Raw genomic sequence first — 27,897 nt, forward strand, 5'->3', positions numbered from 1 at the left:
CAGGATGTCTGTAGCAGAGCCAGGATTTGAGCCCAGATAGGCTGAATCCCAGACCAGTGGATTAACCATAAGTCCATCCTTCCTTCTGTGTCCTCTCTTGGACTGGCCAAATATCTTGTATCCCCACCTCATGAAGGTCAGGTGCCCCTTAGAACATGCCTGTGAGGTGGTGAGCAAAGTGCAGGTTAGTGGAGGGAGAAAAGGAGCACAACCCCAGCTGCTGAGACATCTAAGAGAACAATTCTTCTCCTTGCCACGCCCTGCGGCCCTGGATTCTCCCTCTCCCCAGCTGCCTTTCCCAGCAGGTGTTTTCCAGAGTCCCAGCCATGGGCAGGGAGCTGTAGAATCAGCATTAAAACAGAAATAAAAGAAACAGTTTTATGTTTAACTTTTAATAAACTCTCTTAATTCCCATGCCCACAGCTCGTAGTCCTGTCCTGACAAGCTGGGAGCCCCTGGCGTTGCGGGTGCATGAAGCAGGCCTGGAACAGCAGCAGTGGGTAAGAGAGTGAAGCTTGTGGAGGGATATAAGCATGTGTTCCTGGTAGGTTTCCATTGCCCAGCTGTAATGCCTGAGCGTGTGTTTTACAAGGCAGTGGCCCTGCAGCAGCACAGAGGGGTAACCAGAGAGGATGTGCAGGGATATGTACACATTTGAACAAGCCTGCATGAACCAGGAGTGTCCATGGAGGAAAACAATAGGCCTAACGAATGTGACCTCACGTGGGGGTGTGAGAATCGACTGCCGTGTCTTAGGAATCAGTGTATTTTGCTGTTCGGCGTTCAAAATAATCAGCATGGTCTGTCAATGGAGCATTTAGGCCACATGAGCATAAGGGGAATGGGGAAGTGATGAGTGAAGAGCTGCCGAGTTGAAGGAGGCACATTTATTAATACTATTCCAGTCAATGTTTGACTAAAATCAGGGCAGACTCCTGCTGCCTTTCACAGGCGCTGGATCAGGCCCCATGTGACTATCTCCCGTTTCCAGCTTCAGTACTGAACTGCCGAGAGGAAGGGAAAACGTTGATCAAGGCATATTCCATGAGCTAAGGCAGGCAGCCATCTTGTGGTCCCATGCGAAGCTTCTAGTAGTTTTTTTTTTTTTTTGACCCAGACAGCCTTAACTCCATCCTCTGTGACAAGCCGTGCACAAATCTACAAATTTGCTGTACTTCTCCCTTTTCTGACAGCTACAATTACTCTGCAAACCACACAACACATCCACACACCTTGCCAATAACACAATATAGTTCACATGTATCATAGTTCAAAAACTAGAAACCTCCTTAAAAACAGGTGAAGTTCCAAAGTACAAATAATGCCCAGGCCAAAATCACACAGACTAGTAAATACAGACTCTGTCCACAGAGGGGCAGAGTTAAGGTTGTCAGGGTGTGACCGTGATGGCAGCAGTTGGTAACTGTTGATTTGCTTGCAATATGGATGAGTTGTGTTTGGGAGAGGGTGCGTGGGAGGAGATGAGGTCTGTAGTTGGATGACTTTACTCTGGTTTTCATGGTACTGAGCTGGGTATTATTTGCCTTTAGGAGCCTTGATTGTTTTAATCAGAGTTTTTTAGTATCTTTGAACTAGTATTAAATCTCATCATGTTGCCTGCAGTTTCAATTTTTTCAGAGCATTTTGCAATGTAAGTGCTGTTGTTTTGTGTATTTGCTACCCCTCTGAATTTGGTTATGCTGGCATGTTAGTGTTTGGTCAGTGCTGATTTAGAAGGAGATTTTCAAAAGCCTCTGAACCAGGGGTCAGCAACCTTTCAGAAGTGCTGTGCCGAGTCTTCATTTATTCACTCTAATTTAAGGTTTTGCATGCCAGTAATACATTTTAACATTTTTAGAAGGTCTCTTTCTATAAGTCTATAATACAGAACTAAACTATTGTTGCATGTAAAGTAAATAAGGTTTTCAAAATGTTTAAGAAGCTTCATTTAAAATTAAATTAAAATGCAGAGCCCCCTGGACCGGTGGCCTGGGCAGTGTGAGTGCCGCTGAAAATCAGCTCGCGTGCTGCCTTCGGCACCCGTGCCATAGGTTGCCTACCCCTGCTCTAAAGGATTTAGCGCACTTGGGAGCTTTTGAAAATCTCCCCTATAAGATTTCATCCAGAAAATATTAAATTGCATGGGTCACAGTAGGGTGTCCTATTGGGACCCCAGTTACTACAGTCCTTCTATTTGAGGTTCTAACTATAAATGCCTCTCCATAATCTTTCCATTGGATAATTTTACATCAGTGCTATGGTATTCTTATTGATTTGGGATCTAGCCAACATTGTACGTTGATGTGGCACTAAGCTGAATGCCTTACGCCAAATTTACTGTATTCCCTTTGGCTACTAAATCAGTTCTTTGGAGCAGCAGCATTTTTGTGACCGTCTCTTCTAGCATTGACTATAGGTATCTCGATCTGTCGTTCTAGAGATTCTTCATGTTACTTTTATTTGAACGGCTGGCACTCTTGTCCCATCCGGGTGCTATCCCCCTGCTTTCCAAACACTGCAAACAACAGAGTGAACTATTTTAATGCTTCGTAATCCAACAGAGCAAACCCAAACCAACTTCATGTCGTATGGGTGTATTTGGAGGAGGTGCGTATGGAGTGTAAGTGACTTGCCTAAAATAACCGAGCAAGTAGATCGCACTAGCAGAGCTGGCAACAGCATCCAGAACTCCTGCCTCCCTTTCCCCTGTGTTAACCTCAAGCCTGAACTCTGGTTACAGGGTTAGTGGTAAAACAAAGCTAAGACCATGAATGGGCAGCAACCCAGCAACAGGCCTCATTGCAACCAACATTTTCCTAATACATCTGTACAGCTAACTATGATCCTACATGCCTACCATGAATCAGGTACGACCAGTGATGGGTGTAAATACAAAGATAAGAGGACATTAAGACCATAGAAAGGCTACTCTTACTAGGTTTAGGTTGCCATCCCGCCAGGATTGTCCTGGAGTCTCCAGGAATTAAAGATGAATCTTTAATTAAATATTATGTCATGTGAGGAAACCTCCAGGAATTCATCCAGGCAGAACTGGCAATCCTAAATAGGTTGCAAAGACTCAGTAAAATTTATCGACATCTAAAAACTAGCATTGAAAACTGATTGTCAGACCAAGTCCATCAAAGCTGTGTGTAGGCAAAACCAGAACGATGCTTCTTAAGCTTATTTCCCAGCAGGTACAGCTGCAGTGACTGACTTCTATTACCATCTCTGCTACCTGCTTGCTGGGTTATTTTAGGCAAGTCACTTAGTCTCTGTGTACCTCCTTTTCTCCCTATAAAAGATAAGAATAGTGATAACAAGAGCCCCCGGTTTGTCAGACTTCATTAATTGATGTGTGCAAAGCATTTGCAGATCCCCCAGGGAAAGGTGCCTTACAAAGGCAAAGTATTGTCATTAAATCATGTGGGTGATGAAGGGGATCATATACATTAGCCAGAGAAAACACCTTTTTCAGATCACTGAGGGTCCGTCTATACTACAAGTGCTGGAGCAGCACAGCTGCAGCTACGCCGCTGTAGCACTGTTGTGTAGACACCTGCTGTAGTGATGGGAGGGGGTTTCCGTCACTGTAATAAATCCACCCCACCCCCCTGAGAGGAGGTGACTAGTCACTAGAAGAATTCTTTTGTCGACCTAGCAGTGTCTATACCAGGGCTTAGGTCAGCTTCACTACATCTCTTCGGGCAGGGGTGGCCAACTTGAGCCTGAGAAGGAGCCAGAATTTACCAATGTACGTTGTCAAAGAGCCACAGTAATACGTCAGCAGCCCCCCATCAGCTCCCCCCCAGCTCCTAGTGCCTCCCACGCACCGGCAGCCCTGCCGATCAGCACCTCCCCCTCCCTCCCCGATCAGCTGTTTTGTGCCGTGCAGGAGGCTTGTGGGGGAGGGGAGAGAGGGCACAGCAGGCTCAGGGGAGGGCGGTGGGAAGGGGTGGAGTGGGGGCAGGGCCTGTGGCAGAGCCAGGGGTTGAGCAGCGAGTGCCCCCCCGGCACATTGGAAAATTGGCGCCTGTAGCTCCAGCTCCGGAGTCGGTGCCTAGACAAGGAGCCGCATATTAACTTCTGAGGAGCCGCATGTGTCTTAGGGTGGTGAGCAACATAGTGAGGTCGACCTAAGTTTTAGGTGGAGCCCAGGCCGGAGACTTTCCACCTGCATTGGCAAGGCACAGTGCACAGAGAAAGGACATACCACATCCTACTCTTGATTGTACCGTCAGAAGCCAGGGCCATCTCATCAGCTAAACCATAAAATGGTGCCAAGTGCAAAGAGGTCCATGAAGAGGCTCTCACGATCTCATTGGAAGGGATCCTTTATGATGATGCTCCCAGAGAATTAGGACGGTAGGAATTGCCATGGTGGATCAGGTCAGCAGTCCATCTAGTCCAATATCCTGTCTCTGACAGTGGCCATCACCAGATGCCTCCAAGGGAGGTGGAATAGGCAGCTATGGAACGACCGACCTCCATAAGAGAAGTTTACCCCGCCAGATAGAGAGGATGGTTTAAGCTGCATCAAAGCAGGGCGGTTTATACTCCTTCCAAACTTTTATTTTTAAATCCTTACTAATTAACACTTGGATCAAGTTGACTGGATCACTAACATCCCAGACACATTGAAAAACTGGGCCTGTCAGTTATCTACACCACCCTCCTCCTTAGAGGGGTCTCTTCTCCTTGCTGGAGCTAGCGAGTTTGGGTGGTGGCTAGGGAGAGGAGCATGAATAAAGGACTGGATCGGAGTTAGCAGTCTCCGGCTGGAGGTCAAGGAAGAGCATGTTCGGAAAAGGGGGGTGGGGGTGGACAGAGGAGGTAGCTGGGGATCTCTACAAATTAAAAACAAATAGTCCAAGGTCAAATTAAAACCACCACCAGCACCAACACACCCTCTCAGTGTTTTTTGGAGCATTCAGATGATCTCTGGCCCTGTAGCTTAGCTGCAGCTGGCCCCTCTCCAGGGTGAGCTGCAGAGGAGAGAGAGAGAGAAGCGTAAACCTCTAAGAAATTGGGCTCAGGCCACTTTAAATCTTTCCTGTCCCTGCTTGCTCATTCCTGTCTAGTACAATATAATCAGATCCTTTCAGAGTCAAGCCCCTTTCCTTACTGAAGGCAGCCTGGAATTGCTCTGCTTGTGTGTGTGTGTGTGTGTGAGAGAGAGAGAGACAGACTGATTGTGATTTTCCTGTGCAGTGCTGCTGTCTCCATTCTGAGCCCAGCCAGGAGGGGATACAGAGCTCTCGGCACTAGAGTGCAGTTTGCCATTTGCTGTGGGCTTCCTTGCCTTTTGGACATTTCTCCGCGGGCAGGGAGTCTTTGGGAGAAGATGCTTTGGAGGGACTGGATCCTTCCAGTCCCAGGCTGAGCTTCCCAAGCCCCATTACTTTTCTCGACTGGGTTTTGGTTTTGGCTGGAGGGTTCTGCTGCCTTTCCAGCCCAGCGCTCACCTTTCACGCTATTGAACTGGGACTCCTCTGGTTTTATTTTTTTCTTTCTGGAAAGTTTTTTCCTTCCCTACCCCCCAGCTGATTGTGAAATTCCGTTTGGATGGGCTTGAACCTTCTGCACCTTTTGGATTCTGTTGCCTGACTGAGGCTCTCACCCAGACTCTCAGCTGTTTGTTATTATTCATAATTCTTTTTGCTCCTTTCCTACCTGTTGGCTGGTGGTGGAGGAAGTTTCTGCACCGTCTGGGTTTGTGAGGATTTTGCCCTTCTCAATCCCTCTGGATTCCCTGCACTCCAGGATGCTGTTGCTGCTGGCGATGAGGATGTTATAAACTTCTAGAGGGGGCAGATATTTTTTCTCCCCCTCGATTTCCCTATTTGGAGAGGATACAGATCTGAGGTGTTGAGCTCAGCTTGCTCCTTGGTTTCCCCCCCCCTTCTCTGTGGCGATTGAGGGAAGATCCCAGTTCTTTTTAGTAGCTGATTTGCTGGGGCAATCTGAAATTTCTGTCCTCGGAGAGTGATCTGTATCGATCTGCTGGCTTCCCTCAGAGCTCCTAGCCAAGGACCTTATGGGATTTTCCTTCAATCTACTTCATGGTAAGTAACCACCCCCTCCCAAAGCATTTTTCATCCACATAAAGTTGTGAACTGCTAGACATTGTTGCGATTGCAAAACTTTTCTTCTTCTTCTCTGAATTAAATAAAAAATAAACCTGCTGCATTTTCTTCCTGATTTATCAAGACCAGATTTCTGCTGCTTCTCCCCACCCCTTCTTTCCCCAAAGTGATTCATGGCTTGAAGGATGAGAAATTGCCACAAACAGAAATCAGTTACAGATGAGGAAGACTTCAGGAGATATGCTTTGAAATCATTAAAATATTCCCCCCCGGTCCTTCCCGCTCTCCAAAAAGTAAAGAAAAAACAAAACACCCCTCCCCATTAGAAGCAGTTTAATGTTGTATCACTCGCACAATTTTGATGTGCAGATTTTCTGATCAATTTTCATATTTTTTGGATGCAGATAAGAAAGGGTTGGGGAGGGATATTTAACCAAAATCCTTGAAGTGCAGTGATTAATTGGAGTATCAGAAAAACGTAATAGTTTGGGGAAAATAATGAAAGGAAATGTTCCTACTGGAAAGAAAACGATCATATGGTAAACTTACCTACAAACATCGTATTTCTGTTAATGACACGAATTGTATTGCTTTTACATATACACACGCCTGACAAATACAGTGAATATTTCTTTTAAACCCATTGAAATATTATACAAGCATTTACAAATGAATGCATATGTTATACATATACCTATTTCCCATGGTAATCGTAGCTTAATAATAATGATAATAAACATAAATTTCATATTTGGTAGGTGCCTTAAATATTTATAATACTATTAATTTGTTACAGACATAATTTCCACACCTTCCATATATAATGATAGTTGTGATTTTAGTGCTATATTTCAAGGACAGAATTTGCTGTACTTTATTTTCATGTTTTATAAAAGTTGACCTAGACAACTCCATGCACTTTAACATGTCTGCTAGCATATTTAGCTTAGAAGAATATCATCCTCTTAACTACATGTAGATTTTTAGCCTGTAAACGCATGGCCATATGTGTAAGTTTTGCTTACATAAGTACTCTCATCAACTTCAGTGGAATTATTTCATGTGAAAAAAAAATTACACACATGTTAAGTGTTCACAGGATTGGGGCCGGATATCTTTGCCGTATAGATTCCATGCATGAAATCTTGGCTCTGTTGAAGTCAACTGCAAAGCTCCTGCAGACTTCACTGGGGCCAGCATTTCACCCTATATATTTAGACAAAGAGTTATGTATTATTTTGTAATGCAGTTTCCCATCTGGATGAGAGAGGTTTGCCCCAAATCTTAAAACTTCAGGACAGGAAATAGAATTCAGCTTAAATGTAGAGAATCTCACATACTTGCAAATACCCCCAAGGAAGGGCACGGATCGGGGCTTGACCCTGTGTCGTGGAGTCCAGTTTGGTAATTCGCAGTGTTGCAGGGGGCTCGGGTGGGTTAATTATGCTTCTTGAGGGCCCAATTCTGTATTCCTTGTGCAACCAAAGCCCCTACTGAAGTCGATGAAAGTTTTGGGTGTACAAGGAATGCCGGATTGGGCCCAGAACCGTCGTCCTTTTAAATCAGAACATGAAACTTGCACATTTCTAGGGCCTCTTCCTGCTCCTTTTGAAGTCAGTTTACAGAACTTCCAGTGATTTCAACTGGGGCAGCATCAGGCCCCTAAAGTCTCTCAACCCCAAGGTCCAGGGGTCCAATTCTGCAAGGTGTTAAGCACCTCCCATGAGGTGCTGAGTGCTCCCAGTTCCCAGTGAAGTCACTGGGAGGGGAGAGTGCTTGAACTCATGCAGGACTGGGCCCTTTATCCTATATTCATTTGTTAGGTTGTGATTCTTCCGGGGGTTGAGTCCAGTGGGATTTATACACAGCAGCTGGGACTAGGAGCTAGTCCTTCTGGACTTTCCATTAGCACTGCCGCTAATTGCTGTTTGCCATCTTCCGCAGACCTTTGATTCTCTACCTTACCAGCTAAGTGGAGACTGGCTTTTAGTGTTAGAATTAGTCTGGGACTGACCCTCTGGTGGCGTAAATCAGCTCCATTGACTTCAAAAGAGCTCCACTGATTTACACCAGCTGCAGATCATAGGCCTGATCTTGTTGGAACAAAATCCCCCTTGGAATCATTTGGAATTTGGCCTCGGGAAAGACTGTGGGATCGGGTCCTCGATTTGGCTGCGTTCTAATGTGTGTCTTTAGCCTTTTCCTCATGCGTGAGGAGAAACCTCTCGCTCCGATGGCTGTGGCAGTAAGACGACTTGCTCAGCTTGCAAGAGGTTTAAATTTTGGCTTGCTCCCGATCTCACTGTAGTCAAATAGGCCCAATCTGGCGGATAGGGAGTGGGGAGAGTTTTGCCTGAGTCACAACTGTGGGATCAGGCCTCAAGGCCTTTTTTGGTAACGCTTGAAAATTCCACTCAGGCTGAGATGCTCGGGCTGCTAATTTACCCTGGGAATCCTATAGAAATCCCCAGGCCTTCATACCAATGCCAAGTATTTTTTATAACCAGTACCAGGGATATTACAATGAATACCAATCATTGTACCTAATGCTAATGCTGCTGCTTCAGTGTCACGGGCATTTCCCACAGCTGAGAAGGCAAGTAACAAAGACCGAGGGTGAAATCTTGGCCCCACTGAAGTCAATGGGAGTTTTGCCGTTCACTTCGGTGGAGTCAGGATATTGCCCTGGTTGTTGGGAAGGGATGAATGATCTTGAGACTTTGAAAGGTCCAGACCTTTAGCCCCAAATTCCTTCCTCTGTCAACCCCTTCCCCTCCTCCCTGCAGCTCGGAGCTGATCCTGAGAGAACCCACCATGAGTGAGCAGCAGGTGTTCAGTGTCTAGTTGAATCAATCCTTTATATAAGTTCTGTAATAAATGACTGAAGGCATCTGTACTCTGCATCAGAGACCACGTCTGTCTCTGACTTGAAAATGGCGTTAAACTGTGTCTATTTCAATTTAAAAAAAAAATCCCAGTGCAGTTATTTATTTTTTTAAAAAAGGGTGTGATCGAATTCCAGTTGTGCTAGTTTTGAGCATGACTACTTTGTGCCAGATTCCAGTCTGTTACACCAGTGCAAATCTGGAGTAACTCGCTCCAGATTTCCGAGGTTGTAAGCGAGAGTAGAACTGGGCCGGGTGAGGAGTGAAAATCCCAACGGTTAGCTAGATGGATGTCTCCGATGTCCCGCTGCAAATCAAGCCCTAGCGTGAAAGCAAATTAATTTCAAGAGCATTCCTGAAGGTGGTTTGGATTGTACCCCCAGCTCTCCTGAAAGCTGCTGTCAGTGTGGCACAGACGAGAGGGGGCTGTAACCATGATGAGAAATGCTACCACAGGGTGCAACTCCGTGAGCTTCCTGCTGAGCCAGGTGCTTTGTGGAGACACAATAGGGTAATTGATGTATTGTTAGTGAGCAAGCCCTGGATTAAGGATTCAGGGGGAAAGGAATTTGCTTGGAGTGGTCAGTGGAGTCGCAGCTCTGGAATATGGGGGATAATAATACGTATCCGCCTTTGCAAAGTGCTTTGCGATTTGGGCATCTAATTCCCTTGTGCTCCTTTGACAATCCCAGCCAACCCCAAAATGTAGCGCCAGCTTCAGCCTTCATTCTTCACTTTGCAGCAGTGAGGGTTTGAATTGTTCCTTGGGAAAACGAGTCTCTCTGATCAAGGTAAAAATACAAGAGGAAGTTAGCACTGGTTCGGGTCTATACGTGTGAGCTAGGCCTCTGCCATGCTCCAGCTGAAACGATGCTAACAGCTGTGTTTAAAAATGCCCGTTGCTTCCCAGTGTAGAAACCTATAAAGCTACGTTAAGAGGTTTAGGGTTTCGCGCCATGCTATGGACTAAACTCCTCTATAAAGGCTCTGTAGCAGGCATTACACGCATCGCTGTCCACATCGTTAATGCACCCTGATGCTACCAAACCCGGCTCCCAACCTCTGCTGTTGCCAGCATGGTGTTTGAGGCAGTAACGAATACATTTTCTATGTCTCAAACACAAGGTCTCGCCTCACTTCCATTGAAGTCAGTGGTAGCAGGATTACTACAATCGTTTCCTAGGACAACAGAGCTCTCTTAATGGAACAGGTGTCGGAAGAAGAAAAGATCTCAGAGACGGGAGGAGAGAAAAGAAAATGTTTTTGTGTCACAGGTCGATACAATTTACTGACTTTGATCATATCTAGTTTGAAAGAAAATTAGAAATTACAATGAATTATGAATGGTTTGTGTTAACCACAAATTGTATATGACCCTTCACACTCTGGTAGGCAGCTACTTGTGCTTTTCCCACCCTCTGCCTATTAGAGTCTGATCCAAAGCCTATCCCAGTCAATAGAAGTCTTTCCAATGACTTCAGTGGGCTTCAGAGCTGTTTTCTGCAGATGCATGAAGCTAGTTTATCAAGTGCTCAGCAGACGCAACGGGGGCCCAGGTTTTCAAGAGCCACACGACGTATTGAGCTCTTCTGAAAATCTGGCCAAAGTGTGAGTGCTGAGCTTTGTCTGAAAATTCTACTTCGAATACACCATTTTCCTCCATATCTGCTTTATTGCTATGAACTTCCCAAGCTCTCGTGGGTGGGAATGAATATGTTAAGGAAACTTGCAGAGGGAAAACACTTAGATTCTTCTGGGTTCCAGAGGATTGCAACCAACCAGCTCCAAAGTGAGAAACGACACAACACCCATCCTGTTTCAAAGATTATTTTGGGGGGTTAATTTTTTTTGAAAGAAATAGACCTTCCTCAAGTTAGATTTTTTTTTTTTTAATTTCCTTCCAATCTTCTGCAGTTCAGTAGAGCAAGACCATGGCTCTCCGCTCAAATTGGATTTCTGTGCTGGGTTAAGCACTTGTCTGTCTTGCTACTCCTGAGAGTTATTTCAAGACATTTCATGTATAACCCTCTCCCCTGTCTATTTCATTGTGACATTTATCAAGTTAATTGGAGGCTTGCAAAAACAAGTGTGGGATCGGCAAGAATTGGCCTCCTAAAAACTTTCACAGTTTGCATTTTTCTGTGACAGAGTTCAAAAAGTAAAAAATTAACCAAGTTTTAGTGAAAAGCGGATTCTTTTAAATTAAAAAATGCAAATTTTCAAGTAAATTCCACTGCTTTAAATTTTTATTTAAAGTATTAGAAAAGCTTTCAGTTTTGTCAGCTTTCATTTAAAAATGTTGTATGCTCAGAATGGTGTGAAACTTACCCCTTGTATTGTCTGGGTTAGTAAATTAATATTATTTGACTTGGGATTTTTTAAAGTGCAGCTCTTTGTAATCACCAGGAAGCACTGCATGAATAAAGTCCCTTATTTAAGAGGAGCCATACTCTTGAGCTTTCTGAAGCATCTACGTGTTTCTTCCAATTGTTAACAGGCCAGATTTTCAAAAAAGTTTGCTTCTGTTTAGGTACCGAAGTACCAGATTTTCAAACAGCTCAGAGTATTGGGTGTGGAGCGCTTTAAAAAATCTGGCCATAAATGTCCCAAGAGGACTCAGTGCAATCTGATGGGTCCTGAGCACTTGTAAATCTGGTACCGGGCTCCTTGGAAAGATCCCTCCCTAGGAGGAAAGGGTGGGTAACTTTTCCTATATATAAAAATGATTGAAGAATATAGTGGGTCAGTGACCTGGAGTGGCTAATCAATTGCGGAAACAGAACAGAATTTTTTTTTTTTTAAATGGCGCAGTTGGTAGAAAATCCTTCCTATAACCGGGTGATAATCAGCTCAGGCCTTGGGCTGATTGGTTCTGTTTTGTGAAGAGTGTAATTCTTTTAAAAGGACTCATGGGAGTAATCCCATTCAAATCAACATGGACGCAGATGGCTTGGGTGAGTAAGGGTTTGGAGGATCAGGCCCCTTAGATTTTAACACGCACTTGCTAAATACATTTAAGCTGTTGCCAGCCATGGGACCCGACACTTTGTGGTGCTGTGAGCTGCAGAGCAGACTGGACTCTCGCTGAAGGCAGGGGGAACTGAGGGCACTCAGCCCCTGGCATGATTGGACTTCCCCATGGACAGAGTCTTCATTAAGTAATGTTTATAAAGCCCAGGTGTTTGTTAGGCTCCCAGGATGCCAGGTGTGTGTCCGTGTCTGTGTGCATGTGTGGCCTTATTCACAACTTGCCTGTGTTCCTGTTTTTATATATTTGGCAAAATCACAAGGGTTTGAATAAGATAAACAGCTATAAATAGATTTTATTGTAAACTGTTCTGCCCACCTGCTAGGTTGTCCGATATTTTGGTGTAAAATTCCCTATGGAAAAAGAGGGTAAAAACTTAACGAGATCTTTTCATTTTCCACAAGTGTTTGATTTCCAGATGGCTCGGAACAGCTGCCGGGCTGTGGGTGGGAATGCAACCTCGTTGGTCATTCCACTGGTCAGCCCTCAGCCGATGTTAGGGCCCTCGTCGTCCCATATGCTTCCATGGGTGGAGGGGATGCTGCTGGGGGAGGGGAGAATTGCCTCCTTGGCGCTGTCCCCCTGCTTTCTTGAGGGCCCTGCAGGGACCTCAGGGGTGTAGGATGGGAGGGGAGGGGAGGAGATGCTCTCTGAGGCACTGAATATCTGGGTTTAAGTTACTGGTGCTTTGGGCTCCATGCCCATAACCCTTCAGTGAGGGGAATTCTGCAAAGGGTGCTTGGAAGATGCCAGCCTGGCTCCTGAGGGCGCTGCCAGGGAGGTCAGAGGAGCAGCATGGAGCTGTGGGTGGGGTAGTCCCACGTTGTTATGGCCACCACCCGCCTGCAACCCCCTCAGGAGCCGGATAACATGGCGTCCACATCTGCCGGGGAGGTTTTGATGTGAAACATTCCCCGCGCCCAGGACTTTGTCTCTGTAGCATGGGGAGCAGAAAAGACCAGTCCTGCTTCTCCCGGCTCCATGCAGAGCTTTGGGCCCAGACCAGACTAGTATCCTCCCAGGCAGACTGCAACCTGGCCCGAGTAACGCAGCTCTTCCTTTCTGGGTGTGCTGATGCGATGTGAGTGTCTAGCCCCGGTGGACTCCCATGTACCCAACCCACTCTCCAGAGCACGCCCAAGACTTCAGCACCCATCTGCAGGCATGCCGGGTCCCATCTACAGCGTGCTGCAAAATGGGATTGTGCTTCCGCTGGCTCATAGGGCGAATGTGCTGTAACATGCTCCCTTGACATGGAGGTGTTTGTAGACGGGACCTAAGCTGCGTTAACCCACTGACTGAGAGGCCAGTTTTCAAACCTGAGCATTCAGATCTGCTCTTAGATGCCAAGGTGAGCAGTTGGGCTATTGAATCCCGATGTGATCCCTGAAACACAGAAGGGGGAGCCCTTGGTTAGCTGCCAGCAGTTGAATATTTCACACTTCATGTGAATGTTAAATGCTGAATTTAGGCTAGTAGGGATGCGTTAGTGGCTAGAGCAGGAAACCAGGAGTCAGGAATTCTGGGTCCTTTTTCCAGTTTTGCTATTGGCCCAGCTTTGGGGTATATCTGTTAGGCCTTTAAAGTGTCAGTGCAAGAGCGCACGCGCACAGATCTCCAAATTTGCAGGTGCCCAGAAGTTCATGCACACATCCAAAAAGATTGACCTTATGGCTTTCTGCCTCAGTTTCCCCATCTGTCTAATGACTTGAATATCCTGGGGTAGTGAGACTGAGCTAACCTGTGTAACTTATGAGCTCCTCCAATGAAAGCTACTGTAATACTATAGTTCACTGAGATTTAGTAACGTGTGTTTGTCTTATAAAGCTGCTCCAGCCAACATTTTCAAAAGAGGCCGTAGACTTTAGGTGCATCGGTTTTGGATGCCAGTTTGAGACACCTGGAGCCGGATTTTCAGAGATGCTGAGTCCCCACATTTCCCATTGATTTCAGCTGGAGTGATGGGTGCTCAGCAACTCTGGTAACTGGGCTCAAGTTTGGCATCCAAAATCGCCTCTGAAAATTTTGCCCTCACTCACCCTCAACCCTCTGCAATCAGCTGGTGTTTTATTGCCTCTGAGTCATTCTCAGTGAAATAGATTAAATGCAAGTTCAGGAGTCGTCACTGAAATTGTCTCTGTTTTCCACGGAGAATTCAAATGTGCAAACTTCAGTTTCACCTTCTGCATCTGCTCGTGGGTAAGGGAACCACAGGTGAACAAACACTCACCATTGTCAGGCACAAAAGGGAAGCTAACATGAGGGCAGAAAGTTAATGGACAAAAATGCCAAGAAAAGTGTGCTCTAATTCTCGCTCCCACCTCCCTTCAGATTTGTTTGCTTATAACTTTGCCACTCTCCTTTCCTTGGGGCTGATCCTGAAGGTGCTTCATCGCCGAGGTGATTTGATCCCATCTTTGTCAGCTGGAAAGAGTGCGCGATCGCGGTTCAGCCGCTTGTGTGCAGGAAAGGCTGGAGGGTCAGAGACGCACTCTCCCTAACCCCACTAAGCTCTGATCGGGAATTTGAGTCACAGCTGGAGCTTAGGAAGACTCTACATGTTCAACCACATTACATGTATGTGGCTAGAGGCTGCCTTAAGGCACGGCCTTACATTTGGGGGGTCAGTGAGGTTATGTTGCAGAGGGAACCCCCAAATGCACTCAGGGGGCAACAGCAGCTCCTCCACTCCGGCTCCATTGGGTGATGCGTGGGATGGGGCCAGTGTTCCAGCAGGACCCCACCGCTCTTTGGGGAGGCTAGTTTGGGAAAGGTGAGGAGAGAAGGAGGGAATCTTGAGCATTCACGAGAGAATGTGCCGTTGCTAAATATGCCCCTTGCAATGAATGGAAGCCATTGTAATGTTCCCTGTGAGTCTATGGGATAATAACAGCAATGACTCGCCTGTTGTGCCATTCGTGCCACCTGGACGTGCTCCTCTTCAGTCTCTGTATCGGTGCCGTTCTCACTCTGTGGGATTGGGCTGCTGGATGGAAAGTGGCAGTGTTGTTACAGGACAATCAGGAGCGAAAGCTGCTTTCGGTCCTTTCATCATGAGAACGCAGCTGCGATTGTGCCGAGCGGCTGCTGGACTCTTGAGGCCAGGATGCGCTAGGATCAGACGCCTGCTTGTTGGATGACTTTTCCCCTGTAACTCTCTGGGAAAGGATTAGGGAGTTGGGTTGTAACTGAGTAAATGTGGTTTTCTCTGGTTTCGGCACACTGTGCCAGGTTAACTGACCGTGCCCTCTGGCCTGCTTGGTAGATTGGGGGTGAAATACAGTGGATGCCAGAGGTATTGCTTAATACAGCATCTTCCTGCTTGAAAGACGCCCCTTGGAATTCTTCTCCATTGTGGGCTCGCATCTGATCCTGCAGGGAGTGGCCTGCCGCTGTGGATTTCGGTGGAATTACTCATTTGCAACTGAATGAGTCAGGTCAGAGTCTGGCCCCAAAAGGAGAAGCAATGTGCTGGATTTGGGGGTCTGCGTTGCCGAAGCGACTGCAGAGGACGGAGACCGGTCCAGGGGGGACGTGGAGATTGTGGGGCCCTGAAGAGAGGGAGGAGGAGGGGGAGCCTTCACAGTCTCTGAGAGCGTTGCTGGAACCGAGCTGAACTTTCTGCTTGAAAAAGGTTTGCCTGGGAGGAAAAAATGTGGCCCTGTGGGGAGAGGAGAAAGAATCCCTGTGTGCGGGGAAACGCCGTCTCGCTCTCTGGCAGACCGGGGGTCAGCACTGCTAGGAACACGCTTGTTTCTTCAGGGGCTGGAACATGTAATTTAGCTTGTCACGGAGGAATGTGCTCAATGTCTTTATTTAATAAGAAGATTGTTAACCTGCTGCGGTGCCTCGTCTTCCTTCCTCTCCACCCCTCCAGGCCCGGGGTAAGAAGGAACACGGCGCTTTTGTCTCCCAGCCGGTGGCTGCCGTCCGTCGGATGAGTGGGTTTAGTGGCAGCTCTGTTCGCATGACTGGCTTGAGCTATACCAGATGCAGACATGCCACAATTACATGTTGGGCTGGTTTTCAGCCCCAGCTCTAGTCCCTAACTCCCGCGTGTAGGATATTTTCCTACACATTAGAGTCAGCCCCAGCGCTCACTAGGAGCTTGGGACTGGGGCCTCAGCCGCATGCCTAACAAATTAAAACACCATGGGAACGTGGCCCGTTCAAGGGCGAAGGGTTTGATGCTTTTGCCAGGGAATCAATGGGATCTGAGGGCGCTTTGCACCATCCAGAATTGGGCCCTTGATCTGGGCAAGGAAAACTCTTGTAGAGAATCCCCCTGCTAGCTGACTAGGCCTCTCCAAATGAGACCGTTTGCTGTGCTGTTAGGGGGCCCGGGTGGAGAATGCATCCCTCCCTGTCCAGGGAAGGACTGGACTTCAACACATGCTAAAGTGCTTTCCTGAATGCGGGCTGGGGTCTGTGCACTGGCTCAGCAGGCGCGCGCTGCTCGTCTTTCACTCAGTCCCTGGGTGAGGCAGGAGCCCAGGTGCTGTGGAATTATCCTGGACACCCCTGGTGATGGAGCTGTGATGACGGACAGGTTCCGATCTGCAGCAGAAGTATCAATTCACAGAACCCTGCCCTCCCCCAGGCCTCAAGTGTTGACAGAGCTCGCTGCCTCACCGCAGGGCAGGCTGGGACTGGCTTCTGGGTGCAGAGGAGCCTGGGAAGCCTTCTGTGGAAAGAAGGAATCGCTTTTCTCTTTGGAATATCTGAGCAAGCGCCACGCCAACCCCAGAGGAAATATTAACACCCCCTTGGGGAGCTGCGTGCTGCATTTTGGGTCTCCCAGGAGCCCCGATTCTGCAATCAGATCTGCACAGACAGATCTGTAAGCCTGCATAGAATTCCTCCCCCCACCCCGCCAACTCTTCTTAAATGTCAATGGAAGCTGTGAGAAGGCTAGATCCCCGACACAGCTCACCCTGAGCCTGCAAAGTCTTACATGAGGAGCTCCATTGACAACACTGGGATAACGCATGTCGATGAAGGCAGCTGTTGTGAGTGAGGATTGTAGAGACAGGTCTGCACGGCCGGAGCTGCGTTTTAAGCATCACGTATCAGTGCAATGAGAAAACAATGATGTTTTTTACATCCCGGCTAGCACAGTAAATAAATCAATTGCAGCCTAAGGGCTGATTGCCTGAGGTGCTGAGCAGCCCTTCAGAGAGGCTGAGAGATGACAGCGTTCAGACTGCCCACCTCTTGATGTCTTCGGATCAAGACTGGGTGCCTTTCTGGGAGATAAACTCTAGTCAAGGTATTGGGCTCACTACAGCGGTAATTGGGTGAAAGCCTATGGCTTATGTTATACAGAAGGCCCGATCAGATGTTCTAAGGGTCCCTTAAAATGTATGAATCCATGCGTCACAGGAGCTGCTAAATAAGACGATCGTATTTTATAGAAAACATCTGGGGACTCTCTAATCTGGTACATTTCACCCTGCAGAGTTGCATACAGATTATCTGAATGACAAGAGGAGGGGCGGAAGGTTGGGACTCTCTTATCCAGAGCCTCCTCTGACCCTGGGATGTAATTTCTGTTGAATTCCCAGCAAATATGCTTCCAGCAAAGCTTTTAGGGGCTGGATCCATGTAAATCAGCGGGATTCTTTCCATTGGTTTCTATGTGGGTTTTGGATCAGGCACTGGATAAATAAATAGATGGAAATAACAAATCAAATGCTTCTAACTAGTATTTTAAGTAGCCCAAATGTCTGACTCCAGCCACAACTCCATCCAAACCCTCTGAAGGAAAAAAACCTCTCTTATTTCCATGAAGCCTGCTTTTCACCAGTGATCGGGGTTTTAATAGCTGGCACTTTGGTCCAGGCCTCTCTCTCTTCATATGTTCTGTGTTTCTGGCCTAGAAGGAAAAATTATATGTCTGGAGGCAAGTAACATTCGATGCTGATCAGCGTAGCAGGGTAATTTTATACCTCCGCTCTAAAGAAATCCTCCAGTACACAGCCTGAGTCCCAGTCCTCGTGGTTAATGCAAATCGAAAACCTCACCCCACTCATTACTAAATTTGAATGGCTCCACAAAAACAAATTATAGAGATTGGTCATTTCCCTGGCTTCCTTGCCTGCAGCCTGAGGTTTCCTAACCCCACTACCTGGTGTTGCCCTGCGGCGACACCTGCTGGAGAAGTCTGGAAATGAAGCTGGAGGGGGTTCAAGAGTGTGATTTCGGAGTCCCTAGCTTGTGCCTTTAGTGCTTTGCATCGAGTGAACTGGTTGCATCTTGTTTCTGAGCTAATGGACGAAGCCATGGAAAGAGGGTTTGTTAACAGTGACTGTGGTTTGTCTTTTAATGGAGGTAGCAGGAACTGGGGAAAGCCCCCCTTCCCCCCAATCTAAATACCCATTTTACAACTTTCAACCCCTTTGGAGTGGGGAAAGTTGCTCCCCTGATGGTGCAACAGGGAAGAACCTCTGGGAATGGAAACGTATGGAGTTCCTGAGCCTGCATGCAAGGAAACCCGATTTGTATATGGAAGGCAGCTCTCGATAGCGAGAGAGCCCTTTGCTCCTCAGCGGAAGGCCGCTGTCTCTAAGCAGAAAACAGCCACACCTACACAACTGCTAGCAGAGGACCTCACCCTCCCTGACTGAACTAACCTCGTTAGCTCCAGACTGATTCTTGCCTGCATACTTATACCCGCCTCTGGGAATTTCCATTACATGCGTCTGACGAAGTGGGTATTCACCCACAAAAGCTCATGCTCCAATACATCTGTTAGTCTTAAAGGTGCCACAGGACTCTCTGTTGCTTTACACCTACACAGCAATTCACTGTGCGCTTTCTGATCTATAGGGGATGAATTCCCGGTCCTGAGGCTGCAGCTCTCGGAGGACTGTGCTGTCGGTGTATGTGGCCCTGGGCTGTAATAAGAAGCATTCGCAGCCCTAAAGGACAGTTACACTAGGCCAGGGGTCGGCAACCTTTCAGACGTGGGGTGCCGAGTGTTCATTTATTCACTCTAATTTAAGGTTTCGCGTGCCAGTCATACCTTTTAACGTTTTTAGAAGGTCTCTTTCTATAAGTCTATAATATATAACCAAACTATGGTTGTATGTAAAGTAAATAAGTTTTTAAAAATGTTTAAGAAGCTTCCTTTAAAATTAAATTAAAATGCAGAGCCCCCTGGACCGGTGGCCAGGCCTGGGCAGTGTGAGTGCCACTGAAAATCAGCTTGTGTGCCGCCTTCGGCACACGTGCCATAGGTTGCCTACCCCTGCACTAGGCTCTGGCCTGCTGCTTTGGTGCTGCCCACTGCCTGCAGGGCTGCTTTTAGCATGAGGAGTCTGAGAGGTTTCTTCACTTCTAACTTCTGAGCTCTCTGCTCCCTGGCAACGAACGACCATGGGCGATTTCCTCGCTGGCCCTGAATAGAAAACACACGGATTGATGCACTGCACACTTACCCCAACCGAGAGCTGCGGGAGGGGTCAGAGAAGTGGCCTGGCTAGCCCCAGAGGGAGGGGAGCGAAACAGTCACGGGATAATTAATATTGCCCGACAGCTGGAGACCACAGAGAACGGGATGTTGTCATGAATATTAACTAGGAAGAAGGCTGTGGGGGAGGGAGGTTTACAATGCAAGTGCTTAGTCTCTAGACCAAGGCCCAGACAGCGGCTCAACCTCGTCTTGTGATGATTTTTTGTCTTATTCGGGCACATCGTGAGCAGCGATGGAAGGATTAAGATCGCTGCTGGCACAGGTAGGCATCAGCGGCTGGCCCTGAGTCGGTCTGTCACTGAATGGGCAGAGGGTTATGGTGGGAAACGTGATGAGGCGATGGAATAGAGTGGCCTCTCCTGCAGGTCCCTTGCTCAACCCAAAGGTGAAGGGTTCTCAGGGCGCCCTGCTCAGTGGTTGACAGGAGAGACCCTCATCTCCCCAGCTCTGCTGCTGCCAGACGGACTCAGCCTTGAAAGCTTTGGGCCCATTCGGATCGGGACGTGATGGTTCGGGCCCATCTGTACCTACTGGGCTTTCCGCTGGTTCCTTCCACCTGGATTTCAAGGCAGTTTTGTAACCCAAATGAATAAACCCTCCTAAGACTATGGTGAGGTGGCGAGGGGTGTGTGTGTGTGTGTGTGTGTGTGTGTGTGTGTGTGTGTGTGTGTGTGTGTGTGTGTGTGCACTGAAGCATAGTGCCCAGTGAATTGGTTACCCCACAGCATGTTGGTGGCAGAGCTGGGAACGGATCTGTGGTCTCCTAACGCTAAGAGATCTGCTCTCACCAGTAGGCTGCGCTCCCTCTGAGGAGTAAGCGCTTGATGCGAGGTGACACGTGTAACCAGGGACCAGTGACTGTGGATTCAAGCCCTTCCAGAAAGGTGTGGCTTGGCCCAACGCCTTCAGTGTAGGGTCCAGGTGGTAACTGACCTCAGTCCCTTCCCCCAGTCCCACATGGGAGCCGTTCAGGAGAAACTTGATGGGAGGGTCTGTTCCTGCAGGACGTCTTAGCGCTGATGTGTTGAGCTCCCTTCTGCACCCATTTCTGCTCAGGCTGGCTAGGGGTGGCAGAGAGCTCTGGGGTGCAAACAGGGCCAGGTCTGCCAGTGCTCAGATCTCTCCACTGCGTGAGGGGCCATGCCTGCCGGCTCTGGTTGCTAGCCCAGTTCTCATGGCAATGTGTGGAGCGTGTGTGCAGCCAGAGAGGCGATGCACTAGATACAAACCCCGTCTTCCCTAGGCGGTGGTTGAATCTCTGCTTTCCCCACTCAGCTCGCTAGGGTCTAGGAGGTGTTTCTGGCCTCCCAGACTGCCAGCTGCTGAGAGAAGGGACATCCTCTCATCCCAACCCCTTCCGTGCCACCCAGCCCCACTCTGCGCAGTGGGGGACCTGGTCGTGCTTAACAAGTCCCTGTGCCCACAGCAGGACAAGACGGTAGGGTTGTGCCAAGTACCAGCATGCCCCTCTGTGAGGATGCACCAGGTGCCAGGGGGAGGGAGAGATGGTTGGAGGGGGGGTTTGGCCTCTCCACTAGCAGATCTAGCTGTGGAGCAGACAGTGCTGGAGTTGGGGTGGTGGTGGTGCATTTTCAGGACAGTAGGTGGTGGAAGAGGTGCTTGGCTTCCATTGCTGTGGCCCATCCTATCCTCCACCACACATTGTGGCACCTGGGTTTGGTCCCCCATAAAGCCCAAGGGAATGATTCACCCAGGCCCCCTCCCATCAGGAGCAACCCCCAGCATCTGCCCTGCCGTTCACTCCTGTCCCTCTAACCTGGCTGGTGATGGATAAATGCCTGGCTTGCAGAGAGGCCAGTAGTGTGGAGGAAGGATGGACCAGACTCCTGCACTTACAGCATCATATAAGGCCTGATTTATAGGGCACGTCCGGGTGGGATCGGCGAGTGCTCACCATCTGGTCCGTAGTCTGAGGCAGGGCCCACAGAAACCTAGGCAAACGGGTATTAACACGCTCCTTCCTCCCAGGGGGCTTGTGGGGCTTAGCGCAGGACGGCTCCTAGGGTGCTTTGAGATCTGAGGGAGGGGGCAGGGCTCACTTTCCCACCTGCTCAAGCTTTGCTCTCTGGATTCTAGTTCTAGGGTTTCGGTGGAGCTGGCCATGATGTTCCGGTTCCTGGTGGCTGCCCTCTTCCCAGCTGTGATCCTGGCCGCGCCACCCGCCATTAACAAACTGGCCCTTTTCCCGGACAAGAGCGCGTGGTGTGAGGCGAAGAACATCACCCAGATTGTGGGGCACAGCGGCTGCGAGGCTAAGTCCATCCAGAACAGGTACGGGGAGGGGGCAGGCTGCAGTGCAGCCCAGGGCTTCTCTAGATGCACCTTGTTTCCTTGACTATTCAGGCTGGTGACTTGGCCTGATGCAGACTCCCTGCTAAGGGAGAAGACTTTGTCCAAGTGGAGTCAATTGCAGGATCAGGGCCCTAGTTGGCACCATCTGGACTTAGCAACACGGGGCTGTCGTATGGAATTGATGGGCCGGGTGGCAGAGCCAGAACTAGGAGGAGGTTCCTAGAACAGGTCGTTACCACGCGCCAGGCTGGAGTCGGAGGGAGACACTGACGGAAATGTGCACTCGAGCCCTCGTTTCCCCCTTAAGAGACTTAAAGCGCAGGGTGACTCTCTTGCGAGTGACTTCAAGCTGCAGTCACCCTGGTGATGTCCTCTCCTGGGGGAGTCCAGGAGCAATGCCACAGCTCCTGGGTCCTGCTCTGTTCACTGACATCAGGAGACCGTAACGAACTGGCTTTTGTGGGTACACCACTGCCCTCTACTGGATGGATTCGGAACAGCTCAGCTGTGTCATTGGCCCTGTATTGCAACTGGTTTTTCCCAAGTGGCAAGCTGGGCTCTTGATGCCTGAGAATCTGAGTTCTCACAAGTGGCTGTGGTGTGCGCAAAGTGTTTATTGCAATGCAGCTTTATCTTGTTAAACTGGGGCACTCTGTGGCCTCCTTGAGTCAACATGCAGGCCATATGTGTCCCAGTATATGAAAGCCAAGGCAAGGACTCCTCCTTCCTCTCCCCACCACTTCCATCCAAGTCTTTCAGCCCCACCTCTGCTTCTCTGGCCCATCGGATGCTGGCTCACTGTAGGGCATGCAAGGAGCTTCTCATGGGGAGGAGGAGAAGGATGCTGCATTGAGACGCTTCCTGCTTCATCACTGCAAGAGGCAGCTGGAGCAGCTCTGAACTGCTGCAGGGAGAAGCCCTGGCTCTTTCCTCTCTAGCCACCTATCTCCAGCCTGTCCTGGTAGAAGACCATGATCCTGCTGCCTCCCTCACCTCCCGCAAGCACCGCCTGCTACCAGAGCCCTAGGCAGGGAGCGTCTCGTGCATGGTTTGCATCAAGCTCCCAGTCCCATCTAACGCTCAGCTACACGGGCTTTACTCCTGCCTTTTCTTCACAGGGCCTGCTTGGGACAGTGCTTCAGCTACAGCGTCCCCAACACCTTCCCTCAGTCTACAGAGTCCCTGGTGCACTGTGACTCCTGCATGCCTGCCCAGTCCATGTGGGAAATCGTGAGTAACGCCGCCTGTTCTACAGCCCTGTTCGTAGCTGGGGATGGCTGGCTTTACAGTTTGGGTGCAGGCCTGGGAATTGAGAGACCCGGATTCTAGTCCTGCCTGCTTTGTGCCTCAGTTTCCCCACCTGTGTCATGGGCATGGGGTGATTTGTTGATGCCTCTGAAGTGCCCTGTGATCCTTAGATGGAAAATGCTAGTCAAGGCACGTCTATTGCTATGAATAATAATACTAATAAATACATAAATGTTTGCTGAGCCATCCCCCCGTGACTCCATGCATTATTCATTTCTGCTCTCACGCCCACCTGCCCTGTCTTCTGATCGCTCCCTTTGTCTCCGTCACCCACTCGTGGCTTTGTGCCTTCTTCCATGCCTGAAACAGCCTCCCACGTCCCATCTGCCAGTCACCCACCACCCTCCTTGCCAGCAACGGCTCTGCACCCTCGCACGCCCCAAGCCCCGCCCCATTTCGCCATGTGAGCCTGGGAACAATGCGGGTTTGAGACCCTGCCTTCGGTGCTGGTTCAGTGACGCCCCCAGTGCTGTGTGGCTCACTACATTCCTACGTGGGGCTCTGAAGCCAGCTGGTGCTAGGAGTCAGAAGAACTAGGGTCTGTCCTGAGCTCTGCTGCTGGCTCACTGGGCGCCTTTGGGGCAGGTGACTTGGACAAAATTTTCCAAATCCGCCTCTGATTCTGGATGCCCAGCTAATGGGTGGCGTTTGCAAGGGCCGGCCAAGTTTCTTATTACACCTCTACCCCGATATAACGCGGTCTGCGGAGCGCTGCGGTTGGGAGCTGGCGGAGTGGAGCTGCCTGGGGCTGGGCTGCTCCGCTTCCTGCTACCGGTGAGTGCGGGGGGGGGGATTCCTTCCCCCAAGCCCCCTCCCCCGAGCGACACGGCTGGGGCTGGAGCGTGGGAAGCAGAGCAGGCTGCTCCCGGGCCCTCGCTAATCCCCTGGGCCACTCTGGGTCTGTGGGACCCCCAAAAGTGCCCTCCCACAGCTCCTACTCCCCACACCCTGGGGGGGAGCCCCTGACCACCCCCTTATCGAACCCCTCAGCCCCAGCCTGGCCCTACACCCTTAACACGCTGCTCAGAGCAGCATGTCAGAGCTTTACCGCATTGTATGCAAACCTGCCTTGTATCGGGTTAGAAGAGTATTTGATATTTCTATTGCAGTAGTGCCTGGCTGGGGACTCGCTGTGCCAGGAGCTGTACAGATGCAATCCCCTCCCCCTTCCCTTGGCCAACATCAGGGATTGAACCACCAGAGCTGAGTGTCTCTACAGCTTGAGGCTCGGAGCTGTAACCGACGTGCATCCTCTGAACATGGGACGCTGACCACTGGGTTAGGCAAACTCCTAGAGACTGAGGGTCCCTGCCCATAAGAGCTTCCCGTTGGACAGGGGCAGAGTGGGCTCCGAGCTGTGTGCCCCGCCCTGCCCTGCAGCAGGCTGGGGGTATGTGTTGGAGGGGAGGGGAACTATCTCCTGCTCAGTCCCCTCCTCTTCCTCTGGTCCAGGTGACGCTGGATTGCCCGGGCAACGCCGAGATCCCCCGAGTCGACAAGCTGGTGGAGAAGATCCTGCGCTGCAGCTGCCAGGCCTGCGGGAAGGAGCCGAGCCACGAGGGGGCGCTGTTCAACGTCTACCTGAACGCCGAGGAGAACCTGCCCGCCGAGGGCCCCAACCCCCATCACTACGCGCACCACCAGCAGGAGGTGGAAGAGGCTCCCGTCGCCAACCGCCACCGCGAGGAGGAGGGGGGCGAGGAGTGACCCACGCCCTCCAGGACTGTCCTTCCAGCCTGCAGTGCGGACGGGGGGCGGGGTGGTGCACGGGGGAGGGGGTGGGGCTGCGGGGTGTCTTACCTGTCTACTAACTACCCATCATGCTTTGCTCTTAGCGGCGCTGTGGGGTGGGCACGAACGTCCGAGGCGCAGACGGGGCTTGGGCTGAGACGTGGGGATGGGAGCGCGGGGGGGATCTGAGCAAACCTACTTGCACATCATAGTGATAATATATTGTCGGGGGGCGGGAGGTTAGGGGCAGGACGGGACCCCTCGGGGGCTGAGGGTGGCACAGGCTGGCTCTGCAGGGTTTGGAACCGGGCTTCGGAGCCTCTTATGCCTTCTCTTCCTTCTCCTCTGTAGTTTTAATGGACTCTCGCTGGGGGACCAGCCTCTCTGCTCCACCCCCTGCTGCTCTCCTGGGATGTCTGTGAGGGTGAGCGATCTCCCGCATCCTCCTGGGAGTGGGGCAGCCCCCCAGCCACCTGGGGGTGTAGGGCTGGGGTGCCCTGCCTCTCTGCTGCCCCTAGGGGTGGGTGCTGTAGGGAGACTCCAAAACGAGGGGATAGGAAGATCTTTTCTTCTCCATACCCAGAGGAACTCACTGATTGAAACTGCACCCAGGTCTGGGTTCAGGCAGGTCTTGGTTTTTGATTTGCCCCAAATGTGACTCCAGGAGGGAAATGGGGGAGCCTAAAAAGGGTTTTATCCCCAGTGCTGGTTATCCGCGGGACGGAGATGGTGTGTGCTGGGCATGCCGGGCGCTGAGGGTGAAAGGAGATGCACATGCATGCTGGGACCTGGGACAGGAATGACACGGTGGCCTATGGGGGGCCGGGAGGGCTGGTGGAAGGGAGTGGAGGGTCTAGGGACTCTGCATTTCTCCAGCACTCCCATGCTCTGTCGTCTTTGGCTCCTATTGGTCTTCCCTCGGGAAACAGGGTGTTTCCACTAGCTCATGTCCCTGGGTTTATTGCTGGACCCTGGCGCTCCCTCCCATCCCTCGTCCTCTGGGGTGGGCCAAGGAGAAGCAGAGCAAGGGGCAGCAGGGACTCTCCTCGCTCGCTGCCTAGTCTGAGTCCATTGCAAACCTGGCATGCATCCAGCCGAGAAAGAAGAGCTCCCTTGGGGGAAGGCAGGGCCTGCGGGGAGGGTCGGGGACTTGGGGGAGGCCACTATCACTGGGGCTCAAGGCCTAATGCTTTACAAGTGGACCCAGAAACCTTCCTTCCTCTCCCCACCCCACCGCTCAGCCAAACCTCCTGCCATATTTGCGTCTGTTCCCAACGGTTTTGTAAGGAGCTGCTGGGCACGGAGGGGCCTCTCTCTGCTCTGTCTGGCACCTGAGAGGGGGGCTCTTCTGGGAGGGAGTCAGGGTGCACAGTGAGCCCTGGGGATCCTCGCTCAGTACAGTGACAGATCAGGGGGCGTCCCTCTACCAGGGAGTCTGGGGCACGTGTCATAGACTTGTCTCCAATCTGCCCCTCCCGCCTCGGCTTCTCTGCAGCACTTTACCAGATAGTGGTGGGAGGGGGTGAGTTGATCTCCTTGGCGGGAATGGAACGTAGCTGGGAATTGCTCCTTATCTCCCCTGCACGCTGCCAGGGATTGGGGAGATGTTTGGTTGGGGAGCTGGGGGCCAGCCCTGCCTGTCTCGCTAGCCACCTTCGCTGTGTTGTATAAAGCTGATCTCTTTGTTGCTGTTCTGACAAAAGCTTCCAGAGCTTGTCATCAATATATTTTTCCTTTTGACGGGATTTTTTTTTCTTAAATAAATTAGTTTTAACTTCCAAGCCTCACCATTTTGTGGTTCTTTGGCAACGGAGCCGAATGCAAACCTACTGATGCTGGGCCTGAACTGGGTTTATTCCAAGCAAAGCTAGGGCAGAATGGAAGCTGGTACTGGAGGGCCTGGGACGTCTCTGAATTTCTGCTACACTTAACCTATTCAGGGGGAACTGTTTAAAAATAATTCCTCAGTTTATTAACTTCTGCCCCTTAAAGTCACCATTACACAGTGAGCCAGTGCTGCTGACCGGGAATAGAAACAGCCAACAACCCCCTGTTCCTGCGACTGGGGAGAGCAGGAAAAGTCACTGGCACAGCTGGTATATTTGGTGTCCAATAACATCCTCTGGAGTAACAAGTGCAGGGACCATCTCTCTGCAGAAAACTGAGTGGTTATAACTATGTTACCACTAGGTGGAACCCTTGATCCAAAGAGGATATCCATGAAGTCAAGAAAAGTTTCTGGGCCTCTTACCTGGATGAGCCTCAGGGCATGTTTGAAGTTCTTCTTCCGGGTTTAAGAAAGGAGGAATCCAGGAGGTTTGGGTTAAAATGAGTGGGATAGTCTCAAATGACTCCTGTTCCTAAGGGTTTAACTACTCGGGGGCGCCGATCCTGTTTGGAGCTGGGTTCCTCCTCGGAGGGTATGTCTACACTTGCAATCGGAGGTGTGACTGCGACTCAGGTAGGCGTACCTGTGCGGGCTTTAATCGAGCTTGCCTGGCTAAGAACGGCGGTGAAGATGCCGCGGTGTGGACCCCGGCACAGGTGAGCAACGCTCAAGGTGGTTTGAGCAGAATGGAAAGTTAAAGCCAGGGGCAGGTAAAAGCAGTTTGGGGGCTGATGATAATCCAAGGAAGTGTGTGACCATGCTCCAGCCACCTCTTGACCTGGAGCGATGTCTGCAGAGCAGGGATGGCACAGGCAGGCTGTCTGGGCACTGCGACTACCTGGAGGGATCAGAGAGGCGTTCAGTCCCATCGCTGGGAATACCAACCAGGGGGACAACCAGTGCCAGTAGCTTTTGGACAGGATGCTTCTCCACTAGGAAGTGGACTGGGGCCACCAAACAGCTGGTAGCTGTTAACTTTCAGTCCTTATTGATCTGGTCAATCTGACAACCTAGAGATGACACTGATCATCTCCATCTTGGGCATTACTGGGCCAACAGTGTCTGAGCACCTCGCAGTCTTCAGTGGCTTTATCCTCACAACCCCCATTTTACAGATGAGGAACAGTGGGGCTAAGGCCCAGATCCTCAAAGGGAAGATAGGAAGTTAGGCACCAAAATACCTG

General features: G+C 50.1%; 1 protein-coding gene across 3 annotated transcripts; it reads left to right on the forward strand.

Moving 5' to 3' along the window:
- The first annotated feature begins 417 nt into the window (after positions 1–417).
- LOC120388006 (neuroblastoma suppressor of tumorigenicity 1) lies at positions 418–26,606 on the forward strand. 3 transcript variants are annotated; one of them, XM_039509531.1, is made up of 4 exons: positions 418–500; positions 21,571–21,765; positions 22,905–23,016; positions 24,547–26,606. In XM_039509531.1, the coding sequence occupies exons 1-4, from the start codon at positions 472–474 to the stop codon at positions 24,799–24,801; spliced, it is 591 nt and encodes a 196-aa protein (XP_039365465.1). In that variant the 5' UTR covers positions 418–471; the 3' UTR covers positions 24,802–26,606. The 3 variants fall into 3 exon arrangements, with proteins under 3 accessions (XP_039365465.1, XP_039365467.1, XP_039365466.1); XM_039509533.1 differs by lacking the exon at positions 418–500 and adding an exon at positions 5,120–6,065; XM_039509532.1 differs by lacking the exon at positions 418–500 and adding an exon at positions 10,137–10,245.
- Positions 26,607–27,897: the final 1,291 nt, after the last annotated feature.

The sequence above is a fragment of the Mauremys reevesii genome, linkage group 21, assembly GCF_016161935.1.
Source record: "Mauremys reevesii isolate NIE-2019 linkage group 21, ASM1616193v1, whole genome shotgun sequence".
In the NCBI taxonomy this organism is placed as follows: domain Eukaryota; kingdom Metazoa; phylum Chordata; order Testudines; family Geoemydidae; genus Mauremys; species Mauremys reevesii.

Coding starts and splice junctions, on each gene's coding strand:
- LOC120388006 (XM_039509531.1), top strand. CDS start 472: ATGAAGCAGGCCTGGAACAGCAGCAGTGG. Junction 501..21,570: donor GCCTGGAACAGCAGCAGTGG/GTAAGAGAGTGA, acceptor TCTGGATTCTAG/TTCTAGGGTTTCGGTGGAGC. Junction 21,766..22,904: donor GCTAAGTCCATCCAGAACAG/GTACGGGGAGGG, acceptor TTTTCTTCACAG/GGCCTGCTTGGGACAGTGCT.